We start from the raw sequence: 25,672 nt of genomic DNA, 5'->3' as shown, positions 1-25,672 counted from the left end.
TCATAGGTTTTTTATGCTAGAAAACACAAGGTGGAGCTTAAAGTGGGGAAACTGGGGGTCTCTGATCCCCAGATGGAGACAGCCCATGCTTAAGTAACGTGGGCCTGAAGATCCTGCACATACCTGGTCAACGCAAATAAGGTTATCTGCTGTGAGAGGTAACTTCTCAGAGCAGTGGCACCCTCCCAACCTGCTAATGAAAGAGGAATTGTGTGGATTACCTTCAAAATGACCCCCACTGCTCAATAAGAACAAAGCCAGCGTCTTACAGAAAGAAAGAACGAGCTATCAGTAAGGAATGCCTAAGACGACATGAGAGTTAGAAGCTAAGACCTATACTTGTTTACCTAATCAGAAAGAGATGTTTATGGGTTGAAGTAAGCAGATAAAAGACTGCCAAGGCAGCATTCCAGCAGCTGATGGAAAGGATCAGGGTTTCAGGTCCAGGGCAGAGATGACATCACACTGAGCTGTGGGTGAAATGATGTACCACCTTGCCAGTTACTCATTCTGGACAGAAGCGGAACCAAGGCTAAGAAAGCGGGTGAACAAGCGAATTCAAGTGCAGCAGACACGGAGGGTCTAGGAGGGGCTGATGAGTGTGCAGAGGAGTTAAAAGAGTTCTGGCAGCAGGGAAAAGCCCTCTACCCTCTAATGATGGCTCCTGTTTGAGACTCCACCTGAAGCTTGACACAGCAGTGAGCTGATGAAATGAACACAACGTGTATCTGGGTTCGGTAACACAAAAGACAAATGAGTCTGGAAGACACACTCCAGAAACAGTGATCATGGGAGCTGGTCTCAGGGGTATTTCCTCAATATTTATTTCTGTTTCTACTTCAGGTGTTTGGAGTTAAAGCAAGCAGGTACTATTTTCTCCTAGAATTTGATTCTTATACTTTCAGTATTTTCTGATGGTGGACACATTTCTGATTCACTCAGAAATCTGTGTTCTTCAAGGAGTTAATTATAGTCTGTCTGTACAAAACACATTCTCTCCCACCCCAGATCCAGGTATTTCATGACTTTCCCAGAAGATCGGGTTGTGAACAAACTGACAGCCTGGGCAGCCCAGCACAAGGAGCTTCAGAGGAATAGTTCTCATGTAGCTGCTCATTTTGGAAGCACTGAGAGTATCAATTGTGTTTTATTTTTATTAGCAATCACATTCAAACTCAGGACAGCCTCATGGCAGGCTGATATTCCCACTACACTCTTCAAACAGGGACTTGGCTCCCCACCTAAATAAAATCCATCTTGTATTAGTTAGGTTTTTTTTGGTTAATTACACTTAATTTTTCTTTTAATTTATAAATTACACAATTCCAGGATTACACACTCAGATACCTCTTCTGTCTTCATGTTGGACTTCATCTACAATACCCCAGAAGAATAGACATATCTGCTGTTCTTGTGTCATTTCCTCCAGCAAATGGAAGGAATTCAATAATCTCCCCAGGCCACCCATTCTCAGTGTTGGACAGCCTTGGAAAGTTTCCCTTTCGCCCTGAAGACTTGCTTCAGTCTCTTCTGTCACCATGCTTTTACAGCAACTCCATGGAGACGAGCTGAGTCTGCATAAACACCGCACCTTACACGATCCGTCACTCACAGAGTATTCATTCCAGTTCAAACTGGCTTGACCACAGGGAACCCTTGAAACACTCTACCAAGAGTGTTCACACAGAAACAGACAGTAGACAGATCTCCAGCAGGCAAGGCCTTGACAATGACCAGGCAGCGTGGAAACCACACAAACGGAGCTGTGGGCCAGCGTGGCCTTCCTTTAGTAACAGGACTAAACACAGTATCAGGTCAGCGATAAAGGCAGACTGTGGGGATGTGCTCATCTTCATGCTTGCCCCACAACAACATGGCCTGAGGAGCACCTGAATTAAACAAGGATTAAACCCAAAGGACTGAAACTAAACAACAGAGCCTGGCAAAGGCTAAAAATCCAAGTGTGGGGCTGTCAAGGAAGGAAAGACAGGAACAGGGAGAAATAAAGCAATAAACGTCTATCAGGTAACAGTAGAGAGCTCAGAGTTATTGAGAAATCATAGAAAATGTACGGGCAGCTAATGATCACCCAAAGTGGTGGAGAACTGTAACAGTGAGGTTCCTGAAAGATTCTCCTGAGAAAAATACTGTCTGTACCCCCAGAGTTTTATTTGAGAAATGTCACTCATGCCACTCCTAACAGACCATTTGTACCATATTATTTATGGTCACTTATGAAACCTTATCTTTCTTCTTTCTGAGTTCCAACGTGGCATTAATGATGGTTCAGTTTGCTCAGAGGTCACCTGTCTCTGCTGATTACCTGTGATGCCCAGTGGGTCACAAGACACAATACAAACACTGTGTCAAGCTTGCCAGCGTGAGTCTGGCTGCAAGACTGAGTAACAGCACATTTATAAACTTAATTTCCTCAGAATCTGCTTTCCCAACTTCCCAAGTAAGGCTGCTCTTCACTGTCCTCCCAAAAAGACTGGGAAAAAAAAAAAACAAACAAGCTCTAGCGACTGGTGGTGGCTTTGAAACTGTGGCCTGTGAGCTTGGGGACAGCTTTGGAAAGGACTAAGCTTAGATTTTTGGTCATCACAGAGTTCACAGAAGATAACCACCTTCTTAATCTAGCAAGGTGTCACTCCCCTCATTCCCAGGCTTACTTGAACTCAATTTTGTGAAGTTCTCTTGGCAAGGAAGGCTACACTTGTTTTTATGTCTTTAAGAGAAAATGAATTATAAATTTACCAGAGACCTACTAGAAGATTTTTCCATCAGAATGCTGCAAGGATGACTTTCAAGCACAACACTCAAGAGGATGCAGTGTCTCCACTCTACCACTCACAAAGGAATGTGTTTTCCCCCATCCAAGCTCCTCATTCAGGGGTCACATGATAAGAAATGCTCATCCTTCTGATGGCGATGGGTTATTAAAAGTCAAGCCTACTGATGTGGTTACAAATCCTATCTCCAGCTGGTCTTCTGAGAGCTTCACCCACTTGCAGGTTTCAAGTTCAATTTCATCTATGAGTCAACGTCTAGAGTCATGAGGAGCAACTGCAGGCAATAAACATGTCTACGAGATAATGGGAAAGAAGCGTCTCCTATGGCCCTGGGCACGGCTGAGTCAAGGAGCTGAGAAGATGCAAAGTTCAGGATGCTATTTAAAGCCATGATGCTAGTCACCACGTCTTAAGACTAGCCAGAAGGGGCCTGTCCGATGGGCCTCAAGGAGCTCCCACGGCTCACATGGCTACTCACCGATGCTGATCAGGTACCAGGTGAGGGGGCCAGACCCGGGAACGGAAAGGCTGCTGTCCTAGCTGCCGCTGTAGGTCCGGTGGGATCTCAGCTGTAGGGTTGGTCATGGCCAGTGTGTGCCTTTTGGACCTATTTGCCAAGTACCTGCAACAAGCAGGAGCACATTTCATAGTAAAAAAGACAGACAGGAGTACTCCTCAGCAAGAAGCATTAGAAGTTAATCCAAAGCACTCAGAATGAAGTGGCGCCAGAGCACAGAAAGGGCTCAATGGCCAACAGACTCCTGACTGGATGGAAGTGAGACATGTCCCAGAAGGCCAACAAAAGCTGGCTTCCCACTGAAGTGGCTCAATGCTGGACCTAAGAGTAGCCGTTAAGAGAAGAGAGAAAACAGATGTCGCTCATGAAGTGGATCAATTTTCCTGACTTTATTCCATTCAGGAGAAGAATGTATTTTCTGCTGGTTAATTTTGTTCCTTGGTTTCCCTCCACATTTCCAAAATACAAGTCAGAGGAAATGAGCCCTAAGGACTGTTCCTAGAGATGAGCTGAGAGAGAGATTCAGATGGGCTTTGCGTATGTCTCCTGAGGCCACTGCCCGCAGGGTTTGAGGCTGACCTTGCTACAAATCATGGAAAAAGATCCTTTTGCATGGGGCTAAGTTAGTTCCCACACCAACCCTTTCCTCATGCCCCAAGACTGTAACTCCACTGTCGGAGAAGAAAAACTGATGCTGTCCCCAGGAGACCAACATTCTCTAAAGGATGAAGAAATGAAACCACATGAAATGTTTAGAACTGTTTTTTAGGTGAAAAAAAAGGCAAGGCAAGAAAAGAGAAGTTTCAAAAGCTGAAGAGTTCACAAGCTGATGACTTTTATTCTGAAGGTCTTTCAGACCCACCACTAATACCATAGCGCATTGGTCCCCCTTGGTCAGGACGATGACTTCCTTCACCACTGCTGCTCTTCTTGGGCATGAATAAAAGAAGCATCATTCCTTCCATGACATCAAAAGGGATGGGCATTTTACCCTTTAAATGTTGGTCTTTAAAGAAGAAAGGAGGAGCTGGAGGGGTAAAATGTAAGACAAAGAAGAGAAGATGAAATACTGCTATCTAATTCAAGTAGGAAGGCAGTAAGTTTCCTAATTTCTCTTCGTGACTCCAGCAGGGCCTATATGCAACTTTATACACCCTGTGATCGGCAACCTATCGAAATAATAACATCAAGAAAGAAACAAAGTCAACGCAATTCTTCTATTGGCTATTCTGTAGAAGGAACTTGCCCACCTGCCAACACCCCTGTTCTCCACTGTTCTTTCCACACGGGACCAGCTTCTTTTTGGACAGCAGCTCTCATGCAGAGCTACTAGCGGGTAGAGAAAGGACACTGGCCAGCAACCATCCGCGTAAGAGGTCTTGTTTCATTCATTCTTAACTACTTTGCCCATTTCAGCTAAAACCAGTTAACAGGCTAGAGAGTAATTAGTGGTATGTAAACTTGCCAGAGGGTAGGTAAGCCATTAGCGGTTTAATATCCATTTGATAAAAACATTCAAAGTTTCCCCAAGAGCCCATGAAAACCATTTTATTTCAACTTCCCTCAAGGGAAAAAACATATAATCTTGAAGAACACCTGTATTTCTGGGAAAATACATGCTGGATTCTGGTCAACCCCCGCCCTCCCCGAAAAATAAGAAAATCAACTCCCACAAGGGATCATGCATGAAGCTGGAGGACCACGGCTAATGGAACTGAGGTCAAATGAACAGTACAGCATGCCTGATGGTCACTGCCGTTTTCTGTGAATTAGGCATCTCTGCAAACAATGGATATTTGCATCTGTCCCTGGACCGAATCCCATATTCTTTTTTCAATATCTCTTTGTTGATACAAGGGGATGGCAGAAACACAGCAAACAGTACAAGAGGTATTCATTCTCCTGGAAAGGAAGAGTCCATGCCAGCGGTCCATGGCCAGACTAGCTAGGATCACTGTCATCCCAAATCTCCAATTCCTTTTCAGTAACAGTTCTTGGCAGGTAGGAGCAGGCTTTGTGCCTTGTGAATACTATCGGAGTTGCAATATGAAGGCAGGGGGCAAGGAAGGAAGGAGGGAGGAGAGAAAAAGTTCTTATGGTTATTGCTGTCACTTAGGGGACTTCCAATGGTGCTTACAGAAATGACATTTTCTGGGTAGTCTTCCGTGACTTCCGTGTGGGGAGGAACATGCCATCTGGCTTGAGCAAAGAGACCACACAAATGTTGAAGCTGCACTGGACCACCTCCTTGGGCAGAGGTGACCTTTCGTTGGTCGCAGGGGGAGCCTGCCCAAGGACGCTCTGCAAGCACTGCCAGATGCCACATTACCTCTGCACAGCTTCCTGATCTGGCTCCCCATCCGAGCTCTCCTCGTCCACAGGGGTGACTGCTGGCACTGCCTGAGGAAAGACAGGAAGGAAAAGCTCAAAGCGGCGCTTCTTCTGCAGCAGTTCTTACTCTGGACACTGGGCTCGGGGCAGGCCTCTCAGGTACTTTATTTTTTTTAATCTGCAAAGCTTTTCTAGGATCCCTGGGTTATACAGAACATTCACAGACCTTTCAATTGTCCCACTTTTACCTTGCTCAGTTGATTTTAATTCCTCTGATTCATCTTCCTTCATTCATTTATTCATCCAATAAATAAGCTGAATGCCCACTATGTTCCAGGATATAATGTGAATTAATAAAGTTCTTGCCCCTGTTTTACAGTCCAGTGGAGGACAGAGATAGGCAAACAGACAAAAGGACAAAATAGCATGACCCAGTCATGGGTGTGTGGGGACTGAGCAGGCATCTTAGAGGACGTGGCCCCGTACCCAAGGCTTGAAGGATGAGTAGGAATGAGTCCGGCCAAGAAGGAAAGAGGTTGCAAGCGTCTAAGGTTTCTTGGCCGAGAGAGAAGAGAAGGCCCATGGGTGTTTGAGGACCTGAGAATATAGTAGGAGTTTGTTTACCTGGAATGACTAGGAACTGATTTGTTGTTTCATGTTAAAGTTATTTCCAGATTTTAGATGTCCTTAACGCCAGAAAGTACTCTTGCCTGGAAAATCCCATGGACGGAGGAGCCTGGTGGGCTGCAGTCCATGGGACGGCTAAGAGTCGGACGCGACTGAGCGACTTCACTTTCACTTTTCACTTTCATGCACTGGAGAAGGAAATGGCAACCCACTCCAGTGTTCTTGCCTGGAGAATCCCAGGGACAGGGGAGCCTGGTGGGCTGCCGTCTATGGGGTCCCACAGAGTAGGACGCGACTGAGGCGACTTAGCAGCAGCAGCAGCAGCAACGCCAGAAAAGCATACTGGTTTTCTAAAAGTCCACTGTAGCACATAACATATAACTGTGAAGTTACAATTCAACGCTTTAAAATCACTGTCACCCGCCAAAACATGAGGACCACCACAATATGCATGCATTATGGTGACTCTTCCCAGCTGCCTGTGGGCTGGGACATCGTACAGCCTTGACAGCTACTCAAACCCTGGGGCTCACGGAACCACCATGCCTCAAGCACTGAAGCAAAAATCACACTTTCATTATTACAAAACAGCGTTTTTTAATGGCATCACCGACTTGATGGATGTGAGTTTGAGTGAACTCCGGGAGATGGTGATGGACAGGGAGGCCTGGTGTGCTGCGATTCATGGGGTTGCAAAGAGTCGGACACGACTGAACTGAACTGAACTGAATTATAAAACAAAACAAACTTTTGGGATAATTCCACTGTCTGAATGCTTCTAGGGTTTCCAGAACCCTAACTATGGTTCTGTGAGGCTGGCGGGAACAGGGTTATACAGGAAGTGGCTACAGATGAGGCGGGAGAGGAGCCCTGTGGCCAGTTATAAACAGCCTTGAATACCACATGAAGAACTTTATTTTGAGGGAAGGCAGTGGTGAATCACTAAAGATTTTAAGCAGGGACATGATGTTACAAGATTTATATTTTAGAAAGCTGGCCTGCTTTAGTTGCAGCGTGAAAATGTCAGGTGACAAGGATGAGGAGACAAGCCTGGAACCAGGAAGCCCATTTGGCAGCCACTGTGTTAATCCAGGCAGAGGATGACAGTAGTTTGAGTGGGGAAAAAGGCAGTGGAGATGGGACAGGAGAGAGACACTTACTTTACAGGCATGGCATAACTGCTTTGATGTGGGAAGTAAGGGACAGGGAAGAATTAAACAGAAAACCCAGGGGAGTGATGGTGCCGTTCCCTATCACCTGGAGGGAGACACAGGTTTCACCGCATCAGGACGTGTTCATCTGAGGACATGCTGAAATAAAATGGTGAGGACTTGCCAAGTAACCAACTGGATCTGTGTAGCTGGTAATCATATAGATAGAAGTGCAGGGCTCAGAAAAGCATTGTGGGCCAGAGAATCTCTCAGTGACAGAAATAGGGAAGTGGACAGGATCACTCAGAGAAAGTCTGTAAAATGAAATGGAAACAGGACCTCAGACAGAACTGTGGGTTTCTAGGAAAAAGAAGAAAGGGAACCTGAAAAGGGGAGCTAGGAGAAAAACACAAAAGAATACGGTAAAAGAAGACCATTTTTCAAGGAGAAAAATGGTCAGCCATAACTACTACAACTGGGAAGTCCAAAAAGATAAAGATGAAAAATATCCACCAGAAGTTCATTAGTGACCTTGGCAAAAACAGTTACAGTGGACAAAGTCACTGCACCTCCCATAAAGCTGTTCTGGACCTTCCAAATCTACACTGACCTGGCCTTTTCCTAAGTGCCTCTGCCACCTACAGGCCCACGGTCTTCACTCCAGCACTTCATCACATTGGTCTTTTACTGTTACTCCAATACTTCACATATGTGGATCGCATCTTCCTATTATAGTATAAGCTCAATGAGGCCAGAAACTGTAAATATGAATTCTTCCCTTTTCCCAGCAGCCATGTTACTGGCACAGTAGACCTGCATCAGTCTACAAACTGTTTCATTACTGATCTAAGATAAGGTAGGTAAAGTAACAGAGAGTAATATTTATAAACCTTTATAGCAACTTAACAGAGTAATTTTTTCTGTTGAACCAAATAAAATTTAGCCTTGTAGTTCATATGTTTTAAATTTTTAATTTTTCTGATAATAGGGAAAACAAGGTCCTCAAACTAGAGAGACACCTTAAGAAGCACCGCCCTGAAATACCCAGTGAGGGCTCTGGATATAATTAGCACTCAACCTTAATGTAGTATGAGATTTAATGGATGAATAAATGAATGAAGGAATGAATCGATCTATGGCAGGAAACTAATCAGAAATAAACAGAAACCAGGGGAAGAAAAGAATCTTTGTGACCATCATATTAAAAAACATGGGGTTGAGAGATGCCAACTGTCAGCTTAGAAGCCAAATCATCAAGGGATCCAGCTGGCACCAAAAGTGTGAGGTATGTTAATCAAAGGAGGAAGAGTTGGTGAGAAGGTAAATCTGGAAACCAGTCTAAAAAGCAATTAAGCCCAGAGAAAACTGTTAGTTTCCACTGCCCTCTGGCATGGAAATGTGATTTGCAGGAAGGTCGGGCCTGAGACTATGACTCCCTGACTTGAAGCAGGCAGGGCAGTAGCTGCCCTTTACTCGAGTGTCTACAAGAGGCTCCCCAAAGATGAATCCCTCCAGAAGCAGGATACAGTATGGAAATTATTTGGTTAAGTGAAGAAGCTAACCAAAAATTAAGTCTGGAAAATTCTACTAGCCTGAAAAAAATGGAAATGACACTGAGCATTGCATGTTGAGGGAAAGAAGAAATTCAGACGTTTAGGTTGGAGACCCTGAGTTCCAAAACCTCTTTACAAAAAGCCTCTGAGAAAGCAAGCAGGGCTTCATACTGCCACTCACTGGTGTCATGGTGACAAGAGGGGAGGGTCCCCGTGGGCGCTTCAGCAGCTGCTGGGCGTGAAGTTGGATGTTGGCACCTCCATCTGATGCCCTCCGGCCAAGGGGCCCCATTCCGTTCAGCAGCTGCAGGGTGGGCGGCTGTAACAGGGACTGCTCCTGCAGGAGGAGACAGGGAGGGATAGTTCGGTGAGGTGGGGAGAAAAGAGGAGAGAAGACAGCAGTACTCCAGTCTACTGAAAGGAAGGGATCCCATGATGGTGACGTAGGAGAGAGAAAGCACCCTTCTAAGGACACCCTGAAATCCTGGGGACGGTCTCTGCATTTCTCAAAGGCAGCTCAGACGAGCTCTCTGGGGGCAAGCCCTCTCCCAGGTCAGATACCTTATATTCCAGCTGCCCGGTTGGCTGCAGATTTTGCATGGGCAACAGGTTGTGCATGAAGTTCACGTTCGGGGCCACCTGCAGGAAGGGAGCCTGCGGGTTGACTCCAGGAAAGCCAGGCAGCAGCTTCTGCAGATCTTCCATGACCTCCGTGCTGACGGGAAACAGGATGATGGAGAAGTCTGGTTACAATTCTCCCTCACAACCTAGAACCCCAAACTGAGGACACTGCCAAATTCTGCACGGTTTAGTTTATCTTTCTACCTTCCTCCTAAATGTGTATTTCTCTCCAAGGTGCCAGAGCGAGCAGAAGTGTGTGGAGCCAGGTGTGTGGAATCTGGCTCTCTGCCATTTCACTATCTGTGGCTGGGGATCACCATTCTGCACTGACCACTCATGTAAAACCAACAGCTCTGTGCCAACAGGAAACACTGGCCCCCATCCAGTTCAGGTCTCCGAGGCCTGGAGGTGAACAGCAAGTAAGGGAGGACACGGCCATCCACTCAAACAATGGCTGCCCCAAAGTAGCAGCTGATTCACCGGGGAAAGAATGCTGTCAGCGCCATCAGGGCTGATGGGCAGATAAGCCGTGGATGGGCAGGGCTGTGGAGTTCCGACAGAGGGGTTTATAGCACACTTTAAAATAAGAGCTCTTTCCACTAACAGGGTGACACGGGACTCCACCCTCCGAAGCTGACATTGTCTGCGAAGCCAGAATGCTCCCCGATCGCCTGTTTCATTGTAGGCTGATAATGTGGAGCAAGCAAACCAGTAAGCAGGGGAGGCTCTTTTGGAAATGACTCAAAGAAAAAAGAAACCAGCTTTGCTCCGAGCTGAACTCTCAAGAGGACTCTTGCCACAACCTTCTCTTCCCTACTCAGGAGAAGAAATCGCCAGAAAAGTGGCATGGCTATTTTTAATGGTGAGAATCTTCAAGTGTTGAACAAAAACCAAGAGAGCTGGCCTTCAGTCCATTTCTCCAGTGTGCGGGCAAGCAGGGGACACAATGAAGGGCTGTTTTGGGAAAACACTTTGGGAAACCGGTACTTATCTGGCATATTTTTGGACTTTTGTTCACATAATTTTTTTTCACTGAATTTAATTTTTTTACATCTATAAATTCTATCCTGCTGTTTGTCCTCACTTCTTAGATTAAGTCTTCCATTAAAATATATGGCAAAAAGCACCTCTAAAAGTTGTCAAACACAGATGCATTTTCAGGGGTACTTTTATGTGGTACCTGAGGTATCTGAGGTCTTTGTGGGAAAAGACATGCTATGCTCTTCACCAAAGTACTGTCATTGCCTGGCTCGATGGCGGCTTTCAGCCCACCCTGCACTAGTGACAGGTCTGTGATCCTCAAGTCCAAGCAAGTCTGACCTACCAGGGAGCCTGAAGAGGTTAACCACGTGTCTTGGCCACTGTATCAGATCTCATCTGGGAGATACAACGAAGTACGGGAAATGTGCCACAGGAGGAACTCAAAGTCAGATGGGAATTTTCTGCCGGACACTCACCGGGGGTCAGCCACGCCCACTGTGTGCCTCCTCATGGACAGATAGCGGACCAGCGCTTCAGGGGAAGGCTCTTCACCCTCGTCACTGTCCACGTTCACCGCCCCGTCCGGCTGAGGTGAGGGAAGCACGGACAAATCAGAAACAAGAGAGTGAGAAACAAGAAAGAAGGGAAGGGGACTTCCCAGGTGGTCCAGTGGCTAAGAATCTGCCTGCCGGTGTAGGGGACACGGGTTAGATCCCTGGTCCAGGAAGATCTCACGTGCTGCGGGGCAACTGAGCCCCGTGTGCAGCAACTCCCGAGCTCGCACTCTAGACCCCGTGCTCCACAACAGAAGAAGCCACCACAACGAGAAGCCTGCCCACTGCCACGAAGAGCTCCCTGACTTGCCGCAACCAGAGAAAGCCCGAGAGGCAACGAAGACCCAGCACGGCCAAAAATAAATGGGGAAATGAATAAATAAGAAAATACATAGAAGTAGTAAAGAAAGGCAACGAGGCTATGGGAAAGAAAGTAGGTTCAGTTGACAGCCACCAGGGGCTGCTACTTGCCTCCACGATTTGATTCTCTGGGTTGATGAGCTGCACCTGGGGGACGCTGATGTTCATAGTGGTACCAGCCTGCTCCGCCTGGAAAGCAGCACACACACATACAGGCTTTTCAACACCAGAGGGAAATCATAGAGGCTTTCAAAACATTCTTGATGGCTAAAGTCTATGTTTCTACTTTTGAGTTTTTGGTTCCTCTGCTCTTAGAAGCTACAAGGAAGTATTCTTTAGCGAAGACAGTCTCTCGCAATGATTTATGGTTTCTTTTCTTAAAAAAAAAACTCAACTATTGGTGTCCCTTCCAAGTGCTGGAATACTCTTCCACCCACTCTATCAAAGAAAGACTGAGTTCTTTGCTTGGCCTCTGACAAAGGAAGAGATGGCAGCTGGGAGGCGATGGGTAAGAAGAGCAGGTAAGCCGACGGATAAGCATGATCTGGCGTTAGAGAGCGATGGATAACCACCACCCCTCTCCACGTTACTAGTCCTGAATCTGATCACTGGAGTTATCACCCACCTGGAGGTTGACTGGCGGCTGGAAGCCCATGGTTCGGGGCATGCCAGGAGGTACTCCAACACGCAGGGTTTTATGTCTCTTATGCCGGTCACACAGCAGGCTGTAGATTGCACTATAGTGATCATAGGCATCTGATCTTAACGACTACCGAGACAAAAGGGGAAAGAGCAAAAAACCCTGGTGAAACAGCACGTCAATGACCAAAACTCTTTTAAAAGTAATAGTAGAATAATAAAGCGCCTTCTTTTCAAGGGGCAGAGGAAGAATGGGAGGAAAATGAAAAGATCCAGGTTCCCAGGAAGAAGGATACATGGGAAAGACAGGGCAGAGGGAGAGCAGCCCCCACCCCGGCCTCTGCTCACTTAGGTACCTGCAGTGTCCGCTCTTTGTCCAGTCCCATGTTTTCCATGGCTAAGAGGACATCCTCATTCAGAGGGTCCATCTGCCTTTCTTCCTTCAGCTGCTGGCATTCGGCTATTAACTGTAACAAAAAAAGGCAAGCTATCAAACTCCCAATTAACTACGTCAAGATGGCAGATCATATATAATGAACAAGCTGTTCCATGCTCCCTAGCTTGTGATATTTTTGGCCTTAGATGAAGCCTAAGCAAGAAAGCCCTGGGTACTCAGCTAGGAGCAGATAAGATGGCTAGGCCACTATTTTCCTGAGCTCCTGGGGTACCTGGGATGGCTACGATGATTTAAATAAAGGAATGCTGCAGGATCTGTTGGACTGTGCACAGCGAGAGATAAGAGTAGGTGAACAATCCCGTGGGAAGAGGCTGTACTGTCCCAAGACCCGGGAAGGGACCCGGATGTGAGGACATGCGGTCAGGAACTGGTATCACTATTCCGCAACAGCTCAGCTGGTTGAGCTTCCTTCTTGCTGGCTTTACTTGCTTCAGGATTACACAACAGCCTGCATCCAGGCCTGCCCTTCTAGGTCCTGGCCTGGTTACAATCTTATGCAAAAGAGCCTGCAGCAGCCCGAACAGGCTTTCCTGGGGGCGAGTGGAGGCCCGCTCACCCTATCGAAGTTGGGGTCCGCATCCCCTAGCTTCATCCACTTGTGCTTGCAGATCTGCTCCATGGAGAGGCGCTTGTTGGGGTCCAACACCAGCATGTGGCGGATCAGGTGCTCACATTCTGCAAGAGACATGGAGCCGGCCATCAGTGCCGGTGGGGGAGGCGCTGCGGGGGCCGAGGAACACGGGCAGGGCGAGCAGGTGGACTTCCTAGCTCCTGGCTTCTCATTTGTTTCTCTCACTTCGTGATCCTTACCTCTGCCATGGCTTACCCCAGAAGGGGCCAGGCAAAGGCAGGAAGAGGTGGAGGAGAGGGAAATTCAACTCAGGGCTGGGGGTGGGGGGAGTGGGGTCCTGGTTAATACCTTCACTAAAAGTCGGATTAGAAAAAAATCTGGGATAATCCCTGGATTTCATTTACTTATATTTTGTAGGGCCCCATTTGCTGCAATTAAGGAAGAGTTTCAGTGTCTGAAGCTATTCAGTGCCTTACAAGATCCCAAAATACAGTCAGCTCCTTCCTCCTCTCTGCATTCTGATGTGCACACTAACGCTTTCGGGTGTAGGGTCCCAGGTGTGGGGAGAAGACAGGCATGGAGCCTCCCTACCACACATGGTAACCTTTACTGATAATTTTCTCACATTCGCAGGGGCATACAACTGAGCTCTGAGCTAAAGAGATTCAGATCAGAGAGGTGTCACTCTGGGAGCTCATGTTGCAGAATACACTGCAAAAAGAATGATGGCTCCAAAATCAAGATGCCTATATTCTGATTTCAAAACCACCCTCTATTTCTAAGTGTTCTCATCTGTAACTTGAGGGTACTGATGATGACATGGGGGTAGCACGTGTGATGGAACTGAACCTAGATACTGATGATAAAAAAACAGCACCATGGAGACACTCTGCTGACTACTTCACACATATTTTGATCTCATTTAATCCTCACAGCAATCCCAGGAGGAAGAAACGATCATTATTCTCACTTTGGAGACGTTAAAATTAGGCACAGAGAAGTCAAAAAACTTGTTGAAGACCACTCAATAGGTTAGATTTCAAACCAGTCTCTGCGGTTGGTGCTCTGAATCACACACCAGCTCACCCAGAACCCGCAGAATAAAGTCCAAAGTCCTCTGACCCCACCTCCAGCCACGTGCCCTGGGCTCCCTGAGCTCCAGCAGCACAGGCCTTCTTTATAGTCTGTGCATATACTCATCACGTTCCCACCAATGCCATTTACACTCACTGTATCCCTTAGTCAGGACGGCTGCTCCCCAGCCCTCACGTGGCTGGCTCTTTCTCATTCAGGAAAGAACTTAAATGTCAACTTTCTCAGAAAGATCTCTCCTGACCACCTCATCAGCCTCAAGGAGGTGTCCAGTCGTGCCCTATGACATCACACTAATTTCCTTCACACTAATGACTTCTGTGTAAAATCACCTTATTTATTTACTGCTCATTGTCTAACCCCCTGCCCCACCCCCCGCCACGTGAGGCCTTTTTTATTGCTGTTTTCAGTATCAAACATGCAATGCCAAAGATGATGATTATACCTAACAGGAGTTGAATAAATAGCTGCTGAATATATGTGAATAAGTAAACATTTATTGAAACTAATCAAACAAGACTGTATGTGAGCAAATGCTTTTAAAAACTATAAAATTCTCCGTAAGATACAAGATTGTTTCCATTTTACTACAGCTGTCCTGAAAAAAAAAAAAAAAAAACAAAAACTGGCCAGTGATACTAACAACAGCAATATTAAAGAGACTTTAATAAATGAAAAGACTTTTTATATCCAAGGCACTGTGCTTACCAACTTTATTTCATTTAATCTTAACAACAACCCTATGTTAGATACTGTTATCAGCCCCATTTATAAAAGAATAAACAAGTTAACATGATCAACCATTGCTACATTACAGCAGAGTAAGGACTTGAGAGCTATGCTCTTAGCATATTTTCATGTGGATACAAATCGTCTGATATATTTTCCCTGAATAAATTCAACTCTGAAACCTCACAATTTCTGCACCATTTGGCGAACATCATTCTATGTCACCATCATGAAAGGAATACAAAGAGTAATTAAGACAAATTACTCAATTTTTAAATTTATTCTAACTTGAAAAAGAAATAAAACAAAGCCTCTATATCAAAATGATTTTATGGCAGTCATCAGTTTGTTCCAGCTTTATGATTAAAAGTACAATCAAATGCAGTATGACTCTCGAAGTCTGTAGTTCCTATATTCCTATAAAATGCATGCCATCTACAGCATTAAGCTTTTATGAAAATTATGTCTCCAGAGTAAGCAAGGCTAGAATCCACAACTGCAGTATCTGTGTGGAAGACAAGTATCATGACCACATACCTTTATGGTCTGCAATTACCTGAGAGGAAAAAAATGTTCTTGATTTAGAAAGCTGCTAAAACTAAAGACCCGGGTGTATGGAGAAGGCCTGGGCCTGATTCCAAAGCTGGGAAATTATCATTCGGACCACTAGATGGCACTCTAACTGTTCTGTTTTCTTTTGGTTTTCATATAGTATCTCGTGCATTAGTCCTGAATCAGATGACCAATGCTGAATGATGGCCAGTTATGGGCTTGCTTTAAAACAGAATTTTAAAGGCATTTTCTTAAAAACAAACAAAATTAACACCACTGTAATAAGTCCTGAGTGGAAGATCTATCTGGTTCAATTTCAGGATCTTGAAACCTCTTTTCAGTCATCCTTAACTATTAGTTGGTTTCAGATGCCTTGAAAAATCTCCAGAAAAATGCAAACAAGAATTTGTACACAAAATTTTGCGTCTACCTTTTAGTCCATGCAAGGAGCCCACAGACCCTGAGTCACAGATTCCCTAGGTGTTTACAGGTCCCAGGCTGAGGGGCCTGCAGTCATCTTGTTGCAGTGGCAACAACTGAAGGACACAAGCCCACATCTGTGCTCCCGACATGCTGTCCAGCACCCAAAGGAGCAGAAACCTCACACTCTGCACCTGCTGCACAGATGGCGGAATACGACCAAATGCGGAAAGCCAGGGTATTGTTATCAACTCATGCTTCTTACGCATCACATACAGCTCAGGAAAGGATGTTCAAACTAGAAGGCACCATTCTACATAAAACATGGAAAGAGGGTGAAAGAAAAGGGAATAAATGCTCTCACACCTAATAACACAACTAACCACCAGACAGTACATTAAAGTGAATGGAAAGAAAACAGGGCCCCAGATCAAAGAAGACAAACACCAACTTGCCCAGATGCCAGAGAAAACTGTATTTTAATGTCAAAAACAGCCCCATCGCTTGTTCCTCCTCAAAGGGCAGCCTTTGCTACTGAATGGAATGGAAGCACTGCAGCAGCACAGGCAGCTCCGCCTGTGCCAGGGGGTCTGCTCTCAGCGGCTCCTTGCAAGCTCAGGGCAGTGCTGGCCCCCTGGGAAACCCGATGCCGCCAGAAAGGGGACTCGAGGGCGCCCAGCTCGGGCTGCCCCATGGTGCTGACAGGCGTTTGGGTGGCTTTGTGGACAGCGGACTCCTGTATGGGCAGGGTCCTGAAATGGGAATTCAGTTCAGACCGCTTCCTAAGTTGTAATTCCTTCTGAGGCCGGGTCTTTAACATCTTTTTCCTTTTTGACCTTGATGATAAACAGCTTTCTCTAAGAGGCTGAAAGTATTCAGTTTGAAGGGGAGAAAAAAATAAAGGATGAAGAAGGGGGAGTTTAAAACCAACTTGAAATTCACCTGAGATATTTAGTAGAGGCTCTGTCTCTATTTCCAAGACAGAAGAAGAGATATTAATAGAATCACGTAAGAGAAAAGTTCCTGATTAAAACTTTGAAAACACGCCACTGAAGGTTAAAAGTCACGAGGCTGATTTATCGGGGAGAAGAGAAGGTGCAGGCAGGAAGGGCACAGGGAGCGCTCATCAGCATCTGAAGGGCACACAGAAGACAGTGCGTTTATACTGCGCTGCTCCAGGGCCCGGAATCTGGAATAATTAGAAGTAACAATTTCAACGCAGGAAAAATCTTTTCAATTATTAGAACTGATCCAAAGTACTAGATTAAGGTCCTAGGGATTTAAGGAGGGGCCCCTGAGGGAAGTGAGGTGGGGGCGGGGGTAGTCAAGTAGGCAAGGCCACACCTGGAGCGCAGCTGATTTTACTCCTTTTATACATTTGTATTCTGAGTAAGGTTTCACTTTAAAAATTAAGTCCAGAAGCAACTGGATACGATAAACTCTTTGGTCCCCTTCAACTCGAAAAAAACCATGTAACTATGAAATGAGAACAATTTGACCTGTGAAATAGTATCTTTATTGTTACTAGAAATTTTCCATTTAATGATTTATTTATATTGTATTTACATTACCTATGTAAAGTTTTAAAATGTATGGAGTCATCAGGATCCAACTCCTTATTTAATTTTGAATAATTAATGGGCGATGTTAAGCCCTTCTCAAGCCTGGCAAAAAAACCCGCTTTTCCCCCTTGCTCTTCTAGTATATCCAATCCCAATCTGAGAACACTAGGATTGAGCTCAGAAACTACCATCTCACTGGCTTCTAAGCTGTCAATGCTCAAGAAGTTCCACTGCTCTTAAGGAAATGAATCCTTTCAGCAGACTCCTCTTCTATTTCCATAAAAGGCTGAGAGGTCTTCTTTGTTTTTGATTAGAAATGTCTAATCAGAGGCTGGCGTTTGCGAAGTTGTTAGAAAGGGCCCCCAGTATTGGTTTGAGGAAGACTGGGGGCCCCTGAATGTCTCACTGAGCTCTGCATCACCAGGGCCTGCACAGCACACGGTGTGAAATCAGTTCTCGGTGATGCCAGACGAAAGAAGCACTGGACAAGGCGACTACTACAATTCCTCCTAACAACTTTAATAATCTGACTCCAAGAACCCACAACAGAACAGGCATTCTCCGTGCTTCAAGCTGGAAAAACCAGCCAACTGTCATTTTACAGAACATTAAAATGTGGCACTGTCTGGGGGCAAAAGCCTGGATCAGATGATTTCCAAGGTCTCCCATTGTAGCTTTAGAGTCCACTGTCTCATTCACACAGAGGGTACTTACTTACCAATCGTTTCTGAGGCTGCCCAGAGTAATGTGTAAATCAGATTACCGTGTGAGGAGGCAGCTGTATGTGACACAGCCATAGCGTCTAGGTTATGATACAACAAACCCAAACAGCTCTTGGCAGATCAGATCTTCTCCACAAACCCTGTGGATGTGTCTGAGAATAGTATCAATATATGTCTTTACCCTCTTAAGAGAACGAAGTGAGAGAGAAGAGTGAAAAACAACATAAGGAAGGAGGGAATGGAGAAATTCTTTTAAAAATATTATTTAGTAATAATTACTAACATTTCTTGTGCACCATATAAGAGGGAGGCAGAGTGCTAATTAAAATAAATGAACCCTTGAAGTTAGCTTAAGCATCTGATTTACACACTAGTCCTTATTAGTACTATATCTATTATACAAATAGAGAAATGAAAAATCAGATAAGAAACTTGACCAGGTTAATATGAAGCAAAACTAGGATACAAATTCTGGTCAGTATCAGGCCAAAGCCAGAGCTTTTAACCCATACAGTACCTAAATTAACTGCTGATATTTTAGGTAGCAGCCAGCATATCTTTATAAAAACATATCAGATCAATTTCATTCTTCCTCCAATAAATCAAATGCCATGTACTCTCCATAGTTTCCATCCCAACAGAGTCACCTATAAGCCAAGTCCATGGAAAGCAGGCCAGGTAATAAATTCAGAAGGCTGTGAACTAGCTGGCGGACAGTGTCATGGCAAACAGCAAGTTGCATTAGGGTGAACTGAGAAGGCAGGGATGACGGTGAGGCTGAGATGCGCTACAGAAGAGCAAGCCTGGCTGACGCGCCCTGGTCGTCACATGGCGGTGGGGGTGGGGATGGAAGGCTGGCAACCACAGGCTTCCCCAGTCAAGGAATCAAGAGACAGGCAGAAGGGGCAGGCAAAACTTCAGGGAACCGGCCCTCAGAATCTTTAGGCTGGTTCTCTGATGGAGGAAATGCCAAGTGTCCCTAAGCCCTTCATGTGCTGCCAAAGAATGGGACATGACAAAGCAATCATTTTCAGCTCTGTGGGCAGAGGAGTGGTCTGAGAGGAACTGAGTCATAGATTCTTTCTGACCACATAAAACTGCTTGGAGCTGGGGGAACAGAAGACATCTGTGTGCCAGGAGGCGCGGGGAGAATGCAAGCAAGAAGCAGTTACCCAGGAAGCCGGTGTTTCTTACAGGTGCTGGAAGAGGGCATGGTGTGGTTTCTCACATCCTCTTTCCAGTCAGTGCTAGACTCCGCTGCTGTGTGCTCAGTCACGCATGACTCTTTAGCGACCCCACGGACTGCATGCAGCCCACCAGACTCCTCTGTCCACGGGATTTTTCTGGCAAAAATACTGCAGTGAGTTGCCATTTCTTCCTCCAGGGGATCTTCCTGACTCAGGGATCAAACCCATGTCTCCCTCGTCTCCTGCACTGGCTTCACCCACCTGGGAAGACCCTAGTCAGTCAACACTAGGTGTGTTCAAAGGTAATGCCAAAACATTTAGCCCGAGAGCTCTTTGTTTTCAATAATTTTAACCAATTTCTTAATAATGTTTAATTCTCCAGAGCAATTCAAATTTCAAAGAGGGCTCTATTTTTCTCAAATCTCAAAAATCCAAAAAAGAAACAAAAGTAAACTAGCTAAAATGTCTGTTTCCATGAAAATGACTTAACTTCATATTTTTTTTTAAAGTTAAATGGCACTAATTTCTTATGCTTTTCAGAACAAGAATACAATGTGATACACAGCCTGATTCTATTATCCACTCACTTTGGCCAGCTCAAGTACCAGTCTGGGAGAGAACTGATATTATTATAACAAACAGAACAAGACCAATGACTGACCCACAGTGAAAAATTCTGTATGAAGCAACATGGCTGTGATAAGAGTTACATACTGAATTAATAAATTAAGGCTTAAAATTAAAAAGAAAATCATAAGTACTTGCGCCAAGATACATTTTTTTTGGTATGAAGCTGGCCAGAGTTAGGAATCCTCACTCTGCTAGTGGACTGAGTCCTAGAAATAACTTTTTTTAACATGCCCACGGAAACCCTTGCCACGTCTGGGAGTTCAGACGGTAAATAATCCTCCTGAAATGCAGGAGACTCAGGTTTGAACCCAGGGTTGGGAAGATCCCCCGGAGGAGGAAATGGTAACCCACTCCAGTATTCTTGGATGGATGACCCCATGGACAGAGGAGCTTGGCAGGCTGTAGTCCACGGGGTCACAAAGAGTCAGACACGACTGAGTGACTAACACACGCGGAAGGAAGCACCGCCATTGTCAGCTAAGGTCAAATCTATCTAATGAAGTGACTTATTTTAAAATCTAAACAGTGTAGACCCATGGTCTTGCAGTAAGGCATTTGTATGTATAAAGAACATATATTCACGATGAATATGCTGTTCTATAGTTGCATTTATGCACTGCATAAATGTTAAGTACAATCATACAAAACACAGGGTTTTTTTGTTATTACAATGAAATTTTGTTATATTGGACAGTGCTAGAACAATGGTGCTGTAGGTATTAGAATATTTTTACTCCTTAAAAATTAAATTTTAATACTTTACTATCACAAGAGAAATACATAAACATTTCTAACTTTATTTAAAGTAACAGTCAATACCACAGTTTTACACAACAAAAGAAACTACATAATCTTGGAATTAACTCTAATGGAACTTACTTCACGATAACGTTGGCTGTTGGAAAACAGTTTACTCATAATAAACAAGCACTGAGATCAACTCCTCTAAGAGAAATGACACTGAGGAAAAAAATGTCCTGTTTTGAAACCAAACGTTTTTAGTTCTTTTGGGGAAAGAGAAGTGTGAGTCCCGGTACCAGAGAATTCAGTAAAATTCCTACAAGGATAGCCCACCAGTAAGAGATTAGACAAGGAAGTAGAGAGTCATTTAAATACAAATTCTACCCCAAAACACTGGTTTCTGCAAATTACTGGAATGTTCTGGAATAGAAGGAAATTTCCTTACATCTATATTCTATGATACCCTTTCTGTGGCTGAACAGAGTCAAAGGGAGATGACTTGGCACAATGTAGCAAATACTGGTGGGTGCAGATGGGGAAAGCTTCTGTTGGGAATCAGTAAATAGGCGGTGAGGCTCTCTCTTTGAGTTTAACAAGTTTATCAACCTGAGACAGACTGAGGAGAAAACAAGTGTTTGACCCAAAGATCTCCATTTGTTAGAAAAATAACATCTATTTCTTGACATTTCCTTATTTTCAACTGTTCTTCTAGGTGGCTGAGATGCTGCCAGAATTAAGATTTAGAAATTAGGAGTCTCTGGCTTAAGGGCTGGGGGAGGCTTACATTTACCTGTAGCCCTGACCTTGAAAAGACCCCAGCATGTTCCACTGTTTACACTAGAGGCTGTCCAATGTGCAGGTCACATCTTTAAAATAAAAACTTGTCATTTATACTATCTTACTATTCAAATATATTTTAAGTCCTAATAGAACCATTACAGTGGAAGAAAACTCTGGCTCACTTATACAGAATCCAATACACAGTACTTGATACTAACACTTTTTTTTCCCCTGTAAGTAATTCAGATGGGCAAAGATATCCATCCCAGAACTCTCTTGATACCTGGAATCACTCGTCAGAAATGTACTCATTGAGGATTAAAATACAATCAAAGCATCTGGGTGGCTTCTGAAGCCAGCTTGCAAGGGCTCCAACAGCTCTGTCGCTGTCTGACTGGGTGGTTCCGGGGGTGTTCCTTAACCTTACCATGCCTCGATGCCTTGTCTGTCGGGTGACAATCGGAGCCTGCCTCATAGGGCTGTTTTAAACATGAGACATTGACAGGCTAACGCAACCGTGTCTAGTACTGAGAAAGTGCTCAGTGGCTGGCTGTTAGCTACTGTCCATCTAGGACATCTTCCCCGACTCTGTTTTCCTGTATCGGGACGCTGAAGCGAGGAGACAGTGTTGCTGAAAGGATAATAATAACAGGGCAGCACCCATATTTACCTCCTGGTTTTCTATTGTCTTAGGTGCAATCACAGGCAAGAATACTGGAGTGGGCTGTCATTTCCTCCTCCAGGGAATCTTCCAGACCCAGGGATCGAACCATGTCTCCTTCACCTCTTGCCTTGCAAGCAGATTCTTTACCTCTGAGCCACTGGGGAAGCCCCCCCTGAGTAGCAGAGTGTTCCTTAAAAAGGTATGGAAGAACCGCTCTGAGGACTCTGAGTCCTTGAGTATATGGAGACTGATGGGTGAGTTACTTTAATCTCCTGTCCCAATCCCTCTAAACAAAGTGCTTTTAGCCAAGCAAGATGTTGTGTGGTTCTTGATGAGTAAGCCCATCAGGGCCAAGCTGTTTGCATCTAAGTGGAAGCTTTTTGGCAGTAGCTGCACGGTAGCCTCCTTCAGAAGCATTATGTAAGCCTGGGTCTTGCGTTGTGAGTGATAAAATGCTTATGCAGTATTACAATTAATTAAGTCACAAATGATGTTTAATCAATACGGACGTAAAAATATTGTCCACAAGAGATCTCTACATACTTGCCGTCAGTACAGTTTATTCCACTGTAAATTAATTTTCCTTCAGCTAAATAAATGACTGATCTTACTATATTTGCTAATAGGTGGTATAACTGGTGAATAAGACAAACTAGGCTTTAATAAGTAGGCCTCTCACTGTTTTTAAAAATATACTGGTAGTGATTGAGCTTGATGCTCAAAATATTTACATTGCTGGCTTCCCTCAGCGGGAGCGGAAATCAGACAAAGAATTTGCAAACACACGTGGCCAGGTCAGGTCTCACCTTCTGCAGAAACTCATAACAAACAGCAAGTTTTAACTTCTATAATTTAGGCTCAGGGTTTCATCAATACCTAACTGGTCTCTGGAACGCTCTGAGAAGTTTAACCCAAAAACACCAGTCTAGATCAAACATATTTTACTTAAGACACTGAAAGCCAACTCGATTGCAGATCAAATCCTTTTTGAACTAGAAGTCACTTGACCTGGTCATTTATATAATAACCTATATAACAAAAGTACATAAAGCCAGTTAATAATTCAGATCATCAGTGAATTACCTATCACTTTATCAACAATAATAAAATACAAGAGTCTGACAGAAGATTCTACAGGTAAGTGGTGATGATTCGATTTTTCATTAAAGAAAAACTTACTGAATGTTTACACCATGCCAGTCACCTTTAAACTTTATGGAGGATGCTGCTGTACCTGTGAAACACAGTCCTGATACAAAGGAGTCTGCATTCTAGGGGCGAGGAGAGGAAGACAGATACACAGTTACTGAACCGGGTGGTATGAAACCGATCTGCCCCAAATAAATCCCTGTAAATTTATACCCCTGTCATTCCAAATTGAAAGCATGTCTTCAGTATATCTCGAGATGTCCATGAAGGGAAGTTTGTATCAAACAAACAAGACCAGGCCCAGAAATATCCACTAACTGCAAGGGAACTTCATTCCACACATTACTGACAATAAAGAGATGCTTAGAATTCTTGAACTAACTATATCCATTTGTATAGTATGGCCTCCCACACAGCTGTACATATTCTGGAATTCAATTTGGCTAGAAGAAGCTAGACGATGGGGCCTTCCCTACTCTGCCACCCAAGTGCCCATTTAAAAAAGTGACACTGGTTCAGCTGCAGTTTCTAGACCCTTTTGGCAGAAAAATGGATAAACTCAGTTCAGGTCTATGACAAACAGCCTGAGGGGAAAAAAAGGGCCCTGTTCTTTAGGACTCCCCCAACTACATAATCTTCCGTAGCACAGTAACAGCAGACCCGACAGGCTGCAAAGTGGCTGGCTCCAGCCTCCAGATAAAGAATTCACTGTGGGTCTAATGAAGTACAATTATGTCCAGAAACTAGAGGTGTAAGGAGAAGAAGGACTCAGGGATGGACTCTAGGTTTTCTTTACATGAACTTGAACCTTTTTGGTACCTGAAGGACGTCTAAGCTGAGCAAAGACAAAAGCACCTGACGAGCTCCTTTTCTCCATGGCTTATCCCGCCAGAGGTCTCTGAGGGCCCGGGGTTTGGGCCTCTGGTGGCGGGCAAGGCCAAGCACACGCCTGTCCCCGAGGGCAGAGGGAATGCGCTGGCAGCACGGCGAAGGTCCGCTCATTTCCCAGATGGCGTTCTTGTTCCTCTCCATACTCAATCTTACCAAAAAATGTTATTCCTATTTAGGGAATTACTTGTCCAGGATTCAAGACTGATCACGTTTAGGATAATTATGTTGGTATTCTCTGAGTCTTTAAACTTTCCTGCTAACTTATACCATGCTATAAATATTAGTTCTTTCTAAGTAGTGAAGATGTTGTGCAGTTTATTTCTAAGCACTAACAGACTACGTGGCTGACGCTATGGTTAGCTATTCACCAGCATCCGCTGTCTGAAGCCACCTCTGGTAAGACTTGAGTGAAAATCTTCTGCCACGCTGTGGGGGTGGAGGGGAGAAGGGATCCAAGCTGCTCACAGGAAACGCTGTGGACATTGGAAAAGCAGAGGAAGCGGTTTGTTTATCTCGCCCTTTCTTTCTAACAGTGTGGTGCAGCAGAACAAACACTGAGTTTGAGAAATGACTTAGTCATTTATCACCTGTGTCTCTTCAGGCCAGTCAACTAAACTTCTTTAAACGCCAGCTTCTCAAACTTCATTGGCAAAATGATAACCACTATGTGCGAAGACCAACTCCAGAGGACAATTACCTAGCTCAAATTAGATCAAGTATAGGAAACACTTTGTAAACCTGAAAGCCCTAAAGCAATGTAAGTTATGGTTACTGATATTATTTGATTTATTTGGTAGTAAGAACCCCATGCATTCATGCCTGTATTCATTTATTTAACAGACATTTACTGAGTGCCTACCAGGACCCATGCACTGTCCTAAGCCCAGGGGATACAGCAGTGAACAAAAACAAAACCTTATTGCAGTCAACAGGCAGTGGGATGAGGGACGGGGACACAGTGAACAATGTCAGGTAGTGGTGAATGCCATGAACAAGCACGAGGCAGAGTAATGGCAAGGGAATGAGGAGGGCGTCAGGAGAGGCTTCTCTAAGGGGACGTTTAAGCAGAAACCTCAAGTGAGGTGAGGAAGCCATGCGAGTATCTGAGGAAACAAGAATGCATGCGCTTGGCAACTGTGAGAAACAGCAAAGACGCCTCTGTGACTGGAGCTCGGGGCCTAGAGCAAAGAAGAGCAGGAAATGAGATTAAAGACTGGGGCCCACTGCAGTGTGCCTCATGTCGGCCATAATAATAATGACTTTTGGAATGGTTTTCCAAGTGTAAATGAAAGCCACTGGAGGGTTTTAAGCAGAATTCTATTTACTTACTGTTTACTAAATCCTACCACATGCCAGATACTCTGCTAGGCTAGACACAACTGTGAAAAAAAACATGTTT

The 25,672-nt window shown here is 44.7% G+C and overlaps 1 protein-coding gene across 5 annotated transcripts in view; it reads right to left on the bottom strand.

Annotated features, from left to right (window-relative positions):
• Positions 1-25,672, bottom strand: part of SIK3 (SIK family kinase 3) — a 263,839-nt gene that overhangs the window by 17,512 nt on the left and 220,655 nt on the right. For 3 of the 5 annotated variants that reach the window (XM_070384161.1, XM_070384163.1, XM_070384165.1), the window contains exons 7-15: positions 13,140-13,258; positions 12,483-12,593; positions 12,113-12,256; positions 11,599-11,676; positions 11,050-11,159; positions 9,533-9,686; positions 9,153-9,308; positions 5,639-5,709; positions 3,271-3,414 (exon numbers count right to left, since the gene is read on the bottom strand). In XM_070384161.1, the coding sequence (XP_070240262.1) occupies positions 3,271-3,414; positions 5,639-5,709; positions 9,153-9,308; positions 9,533-9,686; positions 11,050-11,159; positions 11,599-11,676; positions 12,113-12,256; positions 12,483-12,593; positions 13,140-13,258 (1,087 nt within the window). The remainder of the gene's footprint in view (positions 1-3,270; positions 3,415-5,638; positions 5,710-9,152; positions 9,309-9,532; positions 9,687-11,049; positions 11,160-11,598; positions 11,677-12,112; positions 12,257-12,482; positions 12,594-13,139; positions 13,259-25,672) is intronic. The other 2 variants (XM_070384162.1, XM_070384164.1) reach the window with 1 other exon arrangement.

Source organism: Bos mutus, chromosome 15 (genome assembly GCF_027580195.1).
Source record: "Bos mutus isolate GX-2022 chromosome 15, NWIPB_WYAK_1.1, whole genome shotgun sequence".
Taxonomy (NCBI): Eukaryota; Metazoa; Chordata; class Mammalia; order Artiodactyla; family Bovidae; genus Bos; species Bos mutus.
This window is presented reverse-complemented; position numbering and strand designations above follow the sequence as displayed.